At 35.3% G+C, this 12666-nt stretch overlaps 1 protein-coding gene across 2 annotated transcripts in view; it reads left to right on the forward strand.

Annotated features, from left to right (window-relative positions):
* LOC145284737 (protein furry-like) overlaps window positions 1–12666 on the forward strand; it is an 881988-nt gene that overhangs the window by 706554 nt on the left and 162768 nt on the right. For both annotated transcript variants that reach the window (XM_080133679.1, XM_080133680.1), the window contains exons 51-52: window positions 101–233; window positions 6253–6344. In XM_080133679.1, coding sequence (XP_079989805.1) covers window positions 101–233; window positions 6253–6344 — 225 coding nt within the window. The remainder of the gene's footprint in view (window positions 1–100; window positions 234–6252; window positions 6345–12666) is intronic.

The following is a 12666-nucleotide window of genomic DNA, read 5'->3' on the forward strand; positions in this document are numbered from 1 at the left end:
AACTCGATTGGTTTTAAAAATAAAATCTTACCTGAACCACATCAGAATACTATTTTCATAATGTTCATATATGTGAATACCATGGTGATTTTTAATTTAGGTGATATTTAACCAATCAAATGATAATTTGGAGCATGAATCCCAACAATCACCAGCAACACCATCAGCACCACATCCAACTCATCATAGTCTTACATCAAGTGAAAATTCTTCCCTCCATGAAGTTTCATCAAGTAAGTGTGTGTCTTCTTATATTCTTTGCTATCTGCTTTCCTTGGTATTTGCCTTTATAACATCTGATTTGTCAGAAAATGTTATGAAACAACCTTGTCACCGTTTATTTCTTGTTTCAAGTTTTAATTTGTACGATGTCATGTGGAGAAAGAAATAATGTCAGAAATTGGTGTGGAAGAAAGTAATAGATCAGTGGCTAGCATAAGACCACCATCACTGATATGTATGGAGAATAATTTATTGGCAAACTGGAAGTTGCTTAAACTAAAATGACATAACTGTTCCATTATTACGTATTAGAAGAGACAATCATTACAATACCAGATGCTACTTTTGCTTCGTATGCTGGGAGACAAAGCATTGAAAGTCTACTACGGGTTTCAGTTTTTGACACTCAAAGATGAAAGGACACCCACCAAAATTATTCAGGCAATAAATATGCCATCGGGGAAATAAATGAAACGTATAAGCAGTACATTTTTCACACGAGAAAACAAGGACAATCAGAGACAGTGGAATCTTTTATTACAGTGCTTTGAGCATTAGTAAAAACATGTAATTTTTGTGACAATTTCATTTCATCAGTACTCAGAGATCAGGTAGTGCTGGGAATACACAACCACCAGACACAAACTGAGTTATTATTAATAAGACAGGGGTACCCGGCGTTGCTCGGATGTTTCGAGGTGTGTGCGGTTTTGAGTAAATCAAAACAAAAGAATAAAAAAAATCGTTGCCCGGGTGTTTGTTTCCGGGGTGGGGATTGTTTTAAAAAAAAAAAGGTGATGTTAGGTAAGTAGGAAGGATCAAACCCGGAGTATTGGGGCGAAGTTGGAAAATTAAGTGTGAAAAAAAAAAAACATGCAATGTTAACAACTCGGCCACCAAGAAAATCCATTTTAGGTGTTTATGAAAAAAAAAAAAAGACTACAGTAGGTCAGCATGAATGTGAAAATATAATGTGAATTGTCCGGCATGCTAACCACTATGCCACGGAGCACTGCAACTGAGTTTAGTGATTTTAAGTAACTTAACATGAAGGAAGTGAACGGTTCTATTAAATTAAATTTTGAATAGAAAAAGGTACACATTCTATAATGAAAAAGATTAGAAACTTCCCATAAGAATTTCCTATCAGAGTTTTAAAACATTGACCTGACAGGAATATGGGTGGAGTGTGGACAATACTTATGAGACTGCCATGCTGATAATTCACAGCAAAAAATAACTATAAATAATAATAGAAGGGAGAATTGGCTTTCCTATTTGTATAAAGCTCTTGGATACACAATGTTTGATGTTCTACCCTCTGGTGCTAATATATATAGATTGTGTGGGGAACCTACCCGTGAACATCCTACATAAAACTGTCCGTGACTAAAGCAAGAAGAAGCTAAGTTCAGACCAACCACTGCCAAGGTTTGTCCTTGCGACTTATTTATTGTCATGGCAAAACATAATTTTATTGGGAACTGAAGCCTTTTAAATGGAATTGTTGAATCTGATGGAATAATTGGTATTCTAGGAAGAAATGTCAATTCGCCTGTAGCTACACCAGTCAATATGACTGCTTCTATCACATGAGGTTGCATTCGTGTTACACATAATCTTGTTCCATTGCATAGTCGTGGAGCATCAAGGTTTCTGAGTAACACAATTGGACATCCAGATTTCAGTTTTAATTTGTGTGGTGGCATACCAGGTAATTGCAAGGAATTTAAAAATTCTGTAGGGTACTGTACAGCATGGTCATTATCTACAGTAGAATCTAGAGAAGTGTAAATTTGTTCCTCACCTGGAATTTCATCAAGCAGTTGGTCGTTGATGATGTGTACCATATCATTTTTTGGAGCTAAAATTGCTCTTTCTGTTAGCCATTGAGGATTAGTATAATTTGCAGCTATATTTGGGTAAACTTTGTTACAAAGTTCTGTGAGTGAGGAAACAATTAATCCAATACTTGAAGTAATTACAATTTTACCATGTTTGTCTGTTGGAATTTTGCCATCTCCAATTTGTAGAAGTATGTAAGCTGTCTGAAAATGCTACAGTACAGTCCAGAATCCTAAGGCCTGAGGAAGTGAACAAAGTTGATTTCAGACCCAAAAGAAAGACATTGGCACAAACTGAGAGAGAATGTAGGACGTATGCACTGTGTCATGGGCTGAGTAAAGAGTTATGTCCTGCATTTGGCAAGACATATTATAAATGTAACAGGAAAAACCTTTTGCTGTCAAATGCAAATTATCAAGAAAAAAGGTGCAGACTGTTAAAACAACAATATGACCATGAAAACGACAGTAGTAGTTGTTCAGACTATGGACAGGTAGACAGCGTAATAATTAAGGAAAGGGTTAATGCTGTAAGTCAAGAGGTGATAAAAGTGGAAATGATGGTGAAAGAAAAACCAATTGCCTTTCAGCATGACAGCGGCGCGTCAGTAAATATACTAAATGAGAAGCACGTGATGTGAAAAACACCGGAACATTCAAATAAAACTCTTGTCATGTGGAATGGAGCAGAGGTGAAGTCACTGGAGGAGTCAAAATGATAAACCCCAAAACTGGACAAAAATATGCATTCAAGGCAAATGAAATCCAGAAGATGGCACTCATCACGGTCAACAATGAAAAGTTCAAACCCCTAGTCTATATCAAAGTTTCCCAAGTGGATGAGTTCAGCAGCCAACACTCAGACAGCATTATCAATGAATTCAAAAATGTATTCAAGGAGGAATTGGGTCAGTTGCCAGAAGAAGTGCATTTGGAGGCTGATTAAGGAGTACCATCAAATGTTGCAGCAGCAGTAAGGAGAATACTAGTGGCACTTAAAGACAAGCTGAATAAGAAACTGGTAGAAAAAAAAGTTATTTAAGTTATGTAAGTGAGTCAACATCATGGGTGAATGCATTAGCACTAGTGGTTAACAAAAATGGAAATCTACAGATATGCATAAACCCAAGACCACTACATAAAGCTCTTAAAAGGGAACATTTTCAATTATCTACACTGGACAATCTACTGCCCAAACTGGCTGACAGCAAGGTATTTTCAACCCTGGATCTACAAGATGAATTTTGGCATATAAAAACTTGACAACATTTGCTACGCCATATGGTCGGTTTTGGTGGGAAGTTTTACCATTTGTGATTGCTCCAGCTGAGGAGATATTTCAAAAGGCCCTCTTTAACAATGGTGTCTGATTTAGAGTGGGTGATTAATAAAGCAGATGATCTTCTAGTGATTGGGAGAAGCAACAGTCGATCATGACATAAAACTCATAAAACTGCTGCAGAGATATCATGATCATGAGATGCGATTAAATGCTGGAAAATTGAACCTACGACAAACATCTATATCTTTCCTGGGTCACATGATAACTAATGACAGCTTACTTCCCGATCTTGGGAAGGTAAAAACGATAAGAGAGATGCCGTACCCATCATACATGAAGGGAGTGCAACGATTGGATTGATTTGTGAACTACCTGGTAAAATTTCTGCCACACATATCCGAACGTGATGGCCCCAATTCAAAACTTAGTGAAGGCAGATATGCCGTAGACGTGGATCCAAATTTATGAGGAGGCTTTTGGGAAAATGAAAAAGTTAGTGAGTGAGGCACCAGTATTAAGGTATTACGACCCCAACAAATCGTCGGTCATTCAATGTGAGACAAGTGAGAAGGGCATAGGGTCTGCAAGAAGGTCAACCCCTAGTCTATATCAGCCATGTGCTTACCGACACAGAAACCCAGTATGCACAAATTGAAAAAAAACTGGTAGCAGTAGTCTATGCATGTGAAAGGTTTCATCAATATACGTTTGGTCGGCAGATAACAGTACTGACCTAGCATAGGCCATTGGAAGCGATAATGAAAAATAATGCAAAACATGCTGATATGACTACAAGCCTACGATGCTACAGTTCTGTACGGTTCGGTAAGATGTTTCTTGCAGACACACTATCAAGGGCATACATCCATGGCGTGAACCATGAAGGTGTGGACAATAATATCAAGGAAGCCGAATATATTTCTGTAACAGAAAGAAGGCTGCTCGAACTGCTCTCAGCCACAAAGGAAGACAAAAGCATGCAGTAGTTACAGCAAGTAATTGCCGAAGAATGGCCGGAAGACAAAATACATCTTGACCCAAAAGTGAAACCATACTTTAGTATGCGAAATGATATGACGGTACAAGATGGGTTTCAGAGGAAATCAGGTTGTGGTTCCAATTACCCCCAGGGCTGTTGAAAGAAAAGCTGCATTCTACACAACTAGGAATAGGAGGATAGAGAATGCTTGTATTGGCCAAATATGAACAATGACATCAGAGACTATGTCTCAAAATGCCTCACATGTAGAAAATATGAACAATGACATCAGAGACTATGTCTCAAAATGCCTCACATGTAGAAAATATGAAGTAGCCAATACAACAGAACCATTAAGGGTCCATGAAGTTTCTGACAGACCCTAGGCGAAAATGAGAGTGGATCTCTGTAAGTTTGCAGACAGAGACTATCTCTGCACAGTTGATTATATGAGCAACTTCTGGAAGATCGGTCATCTTCAAAATACAGAAGCAAAGACAGTAATAACTAAACTTAAACACCATTTTGCATGACATAGAATACCAGATCAGGTGGTAACTTATAATGGGCTTCAGTTTAGTAGCCAGGATTTTTCTATCTTTGCAAAAAAGTGGTGTTTTACATACACACCTGTCAGTCCATACAGTAGCAAGGCAAATGGCAAAGTAGAATCTGCGGTGAAGATGACAAAGAACTTTTTCTAGAAAGCAAGGAAAGATAAGGCTCATCCATACCTAACAATGTTGGATCACAGGAATACGCCAGCTAAAGGTCTCTTATCACCAGCTCAGAAGTTGATGTCAAGGAGAACAAAAACACTTTTTTCAATTAGAGACGATTTACTCAAGCCGGAATTGCCCAAGAATCTAAAAAAAAATTGATGAGGTGAGGCAGCAAAAGGCAAGAACGTTCTTTCAACCATAAAGTCAAACCACTTCAACGATTGCATCCTGGAGATGTAGTGCAGATGAAACCACACATAAATGGTCAAAAAGAGTGGAAGAAAGTAATTGTATTGCAGAGATTTGACGAGCGATCATATCATGTAAAATGGCGGGGAGTAACATCGACAGAATAGGGTGGACTTGAAAAACTGCAGAAGCACCCCCACTTACATCATTGATTCACCAACCATATGAAGCGCAGAGCGAGATACCAGATAATGAAGGATGGGGTACAGAAAAGACAGGTAATGCGAAACCAATTCAACATGAAACTGAAATGAGAGAAAAACTAAACGCAGCACCATCCCCAACAAAACTAAGCCCGAAAAGAGTGTGGACAACACAGTCAAGAAGAGTAGTAAGAGATCCTGTGAAATTCAAGGATTTCACAACATAAAAGTGAAAGGGCAGAATAGTTCCTGTTAGACAAGGGGGTAGTCAGCTCAATGAATGCTTAGATCACTATACTTTACAAATTATAGTTAATTTTTATCAGACTTGTTTTTTTTTGTCCTTAAGAAAAGATGTTGCATGAGGAACTGAACCAGGGTTTACACCGTTTAGAGTTAGAGCCCTTGGTGGTTACTTGTGAGCAGTGAAAAAATAAAGACACTGCTATGTCAAAGCATATTGGTTGTTGTGTTGGATTTAATCTGTTGGCATCCTAAGTACATATCATGACACAAATTATAAAAGTTAATTGACACAAATCACATGTGAAGCAACTTTTTAATGATACTAACATATTTTAACTCATTTCTGAAATTGAACACAAAAAGTGAGGTGAAAACATTGCAACTGTTTCATATATTATTATGGTGCATTTCAATTCTAGTTTGTTTCAGTTCTAATGGAATAGTTTAGAATACTATCACATAAACCTGTTAAAAACATCTTTTTATGCAGCAGTAGTTACATATATTGAAATGTGCTTACTTAAATAGAATGTGTGTGCTTATTAAGTGTCAATTTACATTGCAGGTGATGCCTTTTTTGGTGATCCAAATGGAAATGAACTCATGTTAACATTTAAAGGCTTTGATTTTCTTGACAATGAATTGGAAGAAGCTGAGGTAAGTATACTTTAATAATGTCAACATGAATTATTTCCTTTTCCTTTTATATAAAGCAAATATGATTATTTACATTCAGTATTCTTTTTCTATCAATTTCTTTCATCTAAATTAATTATTTTTGTTAAATATGCATTAGTGACTTTATATGTTTTTTGTTTGTTTTTAAGCATTTCAACTATCTAAATTCCCAGAACACATAGTAACATTTTAACATTGTAAACATTTTAATTCTCAGAGATATTATTTTATAAGTTAGATTCTATTTCTTCATTTAAAATCATACAAATCTATTTCAAGATAAGCAAATTATTTATGTGACCAGTTTCTCTGATTTTTAGACTCACATGAATTTATATTTTCATAAAAGAAAAGTTCTTATCATATTCTCTCTTTCTCTCTCAGACACATAATTCTATTCATAAAGAAAATTTTTTTTAAATATCTATAAAATTGCTTTTCAGGCAATAAAGACACATTTAAGCAGTAGTCCTTAACTTGTGGTAAATTTCCTATAGTATAGATTTGCTAATTCTATTTTTTTATGAAAATAATTGTAATAAAAAATGTTTTGGAACTTAACAATTTGTATTTTATACTTCTTATAGACTGCTAATGATGTAGTAGTCATATAATTTTTATGGCCATTGGAATTTGAACGTTGTTTTCTTTCTTTGTGAATTTTACTCTTTCAACAATGTCACCAACATCACACTGAAAAAAAATGGCTGCTTTTGCTTTAAGTTGATTATTCACCATTTCTTGAAATTTCTGAAAAAAAGTAAAATCTATTTTATTATGGTTAATGCATTTAATTGGGTCAGAGTCAATTTACTTTAAATATTTCATATTAAGTCAAAATATGATTATCCACTAAGTCAATTAAGTCAATGTATATTAAAAACAACATGGCGTTTATATGTTTAGAAATGTTTTTCATTCATATTCAGATTGAATTTCCATATGACTAAAATAAGGAATAAGTTATTCAAATCATAAAACTTATTAAAAATTACTTTTTCTTTTAAATAATTTTTATTGCTTAAAAAATGTTTGTTCAATTTCATATATATTTTCAGGCTTTTGATAAATATTTCTTTGAAAAGGTGAGAGTTTATATGTGTTTCCACTGAAATTGAATAACAAATTCCAATTTCACACAAATGCCAAAACCTTATCCAAGATTGCAAACTATTCCAGGTTTTAATGGAATTTTGTTTTGTTATTTCCCTCAAATTAACCTTTTTTCTGCTTAGTGTAGGTTTCAACAATTATGAAAAGTACAACCTGTTCTAGCTTTTTTCCCTTTTTAACCATTTAATTTCCTTATAGCCTTTTACATTTTTATCATTTTATAAGTTTTTGAATAATATTTGAAATTATTATTAAGTGCAAAATAACAAAATTTAACAACCAAAACAAATATTTTAAGGAAATTTTCGAATATCCCTATTTTTGAGTAGAACATGAATTCAGAAAACTATATAACTTATGATAAAAAATGTTCATTTAATGCCATGTGTAAATATATTAAATACTATTATATAAAAACTACAGTTAATCTTTTTTGAATTGTTTTTTGTTGAATTGTCAATGACTTCAGATTCATCTGTAATATTTTTCTCATGATTTAATTGAAGGAAACTTCGAAATTTTAAAGTTCATCACATTTTTGTATGTTTTTGCAGTCCAAATGGATGTTGCACTTTGTTTTTCCCTCTTACAGACAATTTTTAGAGTGACATCTTTAAAACTGAGTTTTTATTAGTACAGTTCGATATGTGTTGCTTCATGGAACACATATGTATAAATATATATACTGAGTTAAGGGCATAATAGATTCACTGATTGATATAATAATTAAGTGATTGATTTCGGCCAGAAATTTCGCTGCTAAGGGGTCAAAGTTCAACGATTTGACCTTTGAGAACTCTACCAAACTCCTCCGACAATTTTGGGTCTACACACTTGAAATTTTAGAGGTAGGTTTCTTGGACATGAATCTAACTTAATAACTTGATTTGAGCCCCAAAAAATAAAATTTAAGGGGTCATAATAGGGATCAAAGTTAAAAAAATTAACCCTTTTTTTGCTCAGCATACACCTCCAAACACCCGGGCAACGCCGGGCTGAAATGCTAGTATATATATATATTTTTAGCTAATTTGATAATAAAAAGTACATGTGTAAAACATATAATAGATTGATTGTAAATATTTAATGATGCTATCCTGTCGAATGCTGGTGCCACCACGTTTTTTTTTTTTTTGTAATTTTCTGTCTGTGTTGGGGAGGGGGATATGATTTTTCTTACATATCTACCCTGATAGTTTCAGTTCTCTTTGTTTTGTATAATGTTCTTTCTATGTTTTTGTATGTTTTTATGTTTATGCAGCATTATTCTATTTCTATTTAGCTGTGTAGTGTTGGATAGTGTCACTTAGCTCTGTGGTTGCTTCGTCACTTAATGATTTCATTAATTTTGCATACAAAATACATGTTAAACACGGCAGTTATAAAATGACATGGAAACTTTAGTTCTTCTATCAAATTATCCTTTTCTTGTCATTATCATCCTTCAATGAATGCTTTATGTGTGGTTTTATACAAAGTATCTGAGTTCTTTTGTTCAGTTTATGAAGGATATTACCTAAGTTTTTTTTATAAGTTTATATATATATATAAACTTATAAAAAAAACTTAGGTAATCTAGTCTCAAGGCGCTGTTTTATCAGGTATCTCTTTCTCTATTGATCGTGTTTGTTTTTATAATGCCAGATATTTATAGAAATTGTCTCACTGGGCGCCTTTATCACATCCTGATTAGGCAATTCTATGTCTTCCATTTTTTTTCAATTTTTCTCTTTATCTCAAATAATGCATACTGTTATATTCTAAATATTGTTTTGTAATGTTAATAGTCTTTTTATTTTTTTCTTAAGATCATGCATATACCGTACTGTTGTTTTTCTTTATACATTTAATAATTTTGTCATATTTTGTACACCTTAAACATTAAATCATCCATGATTGGGACTCGTGCCATAGGTTTTCTTATAGGAATATAGGCTATGTTCTTTTTTCTGCTTTTTAGTTCCTTTAACATCCTTTGGTCAATCTATAGCAGGTCATGTATCTGGCATCCTTTGTATTCCTTGGGGCATAGTGAATGATCGTAAGTGAGTGACAGATCTATTTTCTTGCTTGTGCTGTTAAAATTTTCCACATGCTTGGCAAATTATCGGTCTGTTGTTGCTTGGGATCATCTCCTTCATTAATTTTGCTTTCAATTTCCTGAAGCTCTGTCATCTTTTTTTCATTCATTGAACATTCTGTTATGTTTTTTTTTTTTGTTTTTTTTACATAGGCATCACTACTTATCAAGGCCAAGAGGCCAGTCGAGTATAAGGGTTAAAGAGTGTACAGTAGAAATTGGACAATATAGTAATCGTTAGTAATGGAAATTCGGTAAATTTGTTAACTTATATGGAACGGCTAATCAAAAACTTGTTTACATTAGACTTGAAGACAACCATATTGTAGTCAGCTGGAAAGCAGGAAAATGGAAGACAATTCCATAGGCTTGCAGTTCTAAGAAAGAAGCTCTGTTCATGGAATCTACATTTAGGTTTAGGCACAGATAAAGAGTGGGGGTAATTATTGATAGTGTTTTCTGCTAGACGGGTGTTTCTTGTGAAAGTTTGGCTAGGGGGGACCATAGATTGGAGCTCAGTCGAGCACCTGCCATGAAAATAACGATAAACCAAACTTGCAACATCTCTTCTGTGAGAAAGAGGTTGCAGAGAAGAGAAAAGAAAATCCCCTACAAGGCTACAAAGCCTATTTTGAATTCTATCAAGGCAGGAACAGTCCTTTCTAGCAGCTCTTGCCCAGATGTGGCAGCAGTACTCCATCCTTGGACATACCTGGATCTTATATAGATAGAGAATTGCATCAGTAGTGAGATATCTACTGGATCGATAGAAGAATCCCACCATTTTTCCAGTGGCTTTGGCAACAGATTTGATGTACGTGTTCCATTTCAGATCAGGAGTAAAGGTCAAGCCCAGAAGCTTTTCAAAACATGAGGCCTCCCCAAGACGAGAGCCATTCATTTCAATTGATGTCAGATGGGGATCAGAGCGTTAATGATATAAAGATAAAAGCTTGGTTTTAGATGCATTAAAAGTAACAAGCCACCTCTTTCCCCATTGTACCACTTGCTCAAGATAAGAGGAGAGAAAATCGGAGAGAACTTGGTCGTTTACGGTCTTAGATGTGCACCCATAGATAGTAGTGTCATCAGCATAAATGTCTACGAATGATGTAAGGATGTGATTTGGAAGATCATTAATGTAGATCAGGAAGAGAGTTGGGCTCAGGATTGTCCCCTGAGGGACTCCAGCATTAATATTGTGAGCTTCTGATTTTTGCCCATCAAATACTACTCTTATGAACCTATCAAAGAGAAATGATTTAATAATTGACATTTCTAGCTATACCATAGCTGGAGATCTTGTGAAGTAAACTTTTATGCCATACTCTATCAAAGGGCTTTAATTTGTCAAGAGCAATTGCCCTAGAAAGGTAGCCTTTGTCGAGAGATTCGCTAATCCTATGAAATATAACTGTAAGCACATCTGCTGTAGATCTAGGAGAATGGAAACTATACTGTGTGTCACTTCTCTATTTAACACAGATTCCAGCAACTTACTCATGACACACAGGAGACTTATTGGCCTGTACTGAGAGGGAGATGAGCGATCACCTGAATTCTTAAATACAGGGCATACTGATGAGATTTTCCAGGGTGATGGGAAGCAATTCTCCTTAAGACAATGTTTAAACAGTTTTGTAAGTATGGGCGCTAGTTCTGGTTGAAGCCTTTTGAGTACTATAATTCGAATACCGTCAGGGCCGGTTGTTTTACTGGAATCAAGGTTTTTGATTAGCTTGGCAAAATCACGTACAGATGTATGTATATCACATAGTGTGTTTTCTGATACAGGAGGAAATATTGGGTATTAGCAAAGGGTAGAATTAGCTGCAAAGTTCTTGGCAAAGGGTTTGGCTTTGTCTGATGCTGACGAGATTACCTCAGGTCCATTTATGATGTGTTCAGGATTCTGTTTGCTATTTGCCAAAACTGGTGGGAACCAAGCCACTGCTCACCTACTTTGGACTTGACGGACACAGCATACAACTCTCTTGCGTTCTTTATTACTTTTTTAAAGTGGTTGCTGACAGTTCTGAAAGCGGTTTTAGTCTCAATACATCTATTACGTTGGAAGCAATGAAAAAAGTGATTTCTGTGCGCAATGGCAGCAGCATATTCTGAAGAGAACCACGGCTGGCTGATAGGTTTTGCTGGAATTTTTTCGAGGGTATGAAATGGTCTATACTTATAATTAACCATTCCGTGAGGTCTGACACTATAGAGGACACATCCTTTTTAAACATGGAACATAGAGGTAGATCTGATATAAATGTATGGAAGCTATCCCAGTCAACCATAGAGTATCGATATACTGTACGATGGAGAGGTACATCTGAGGACTTATTACATTTCATTTTTGTCTTAACTGATACAACAGAGTGGTCGAAAGATCCAAGTGGAGACAGAACAGAAGCTGAACACAGTTCAGCGCAAGTTGTGAGAAAAAGGTCTAGGAGACTTGCATACTGGCTGTCAGTATCGGGCACATGGACGGGTTTGTGAACAATCTGAGTGAGGTCATAAGCAATAGAGAAATCATGACAGAACCTTCCCTCATCATCGGTCTTCTTTGAGTTAGTTAACCATTCCACATTGTGAACATTGAAGTCTCCACAGACATGAATATTAGCTGAAGGATAAGTAAATAGGACATGGTCAATTTTCTCAGCTATGCTTTTAAAGATAGTAACTCCGCTGTTGTGGGGGCAATAGAGAGCAAATATAAACACAGTAGTTTGAGCAAGTGCAACCCGGAAGCACATATTGGGTAAGTTAGGATCTTCTCTGGAGATGTCCCTACCACATGGAAAGCTATCTTTTATATAGACACATATTCCATGCCCATGGTGACCTAGGGGGTCAGATTTGGAAGTTAAATTAGAGTATCCTTTAATTACGAACTCATCTAGGGAAATAGTTTTTCACTTAGAAATAATATGTCTGGTTTAGTCTCCTGTAATTGGGTTTCAACCTCTGGAAGGTTAGAACGTAGACACCTGAGGTTCGAGAAGGAGACATGGTAGTGGGGGTCTATGTTAGAAGTTGGAGATCCGGATTTAATCATCTATTTTTTATTGAAACTTTCATGATGGAGTTTTTGATTTT

Source organism: Euprymna scolopes, chromosome 9 (assembly GCF_053919585.1).
Source record: "Euprymna scolopes isolate OS-2025 chromosome 9, ASM5391958v1, whole genome shotgun sequence".
In the NCBI taxonomy this organism is placed as follows: domain Eukaryota; kingdom Metazoa; phylum Mollusca; class Cephalopoda; order Sepiida; family Sepiolidae; genus Euprymna; species Euprymna scolopes.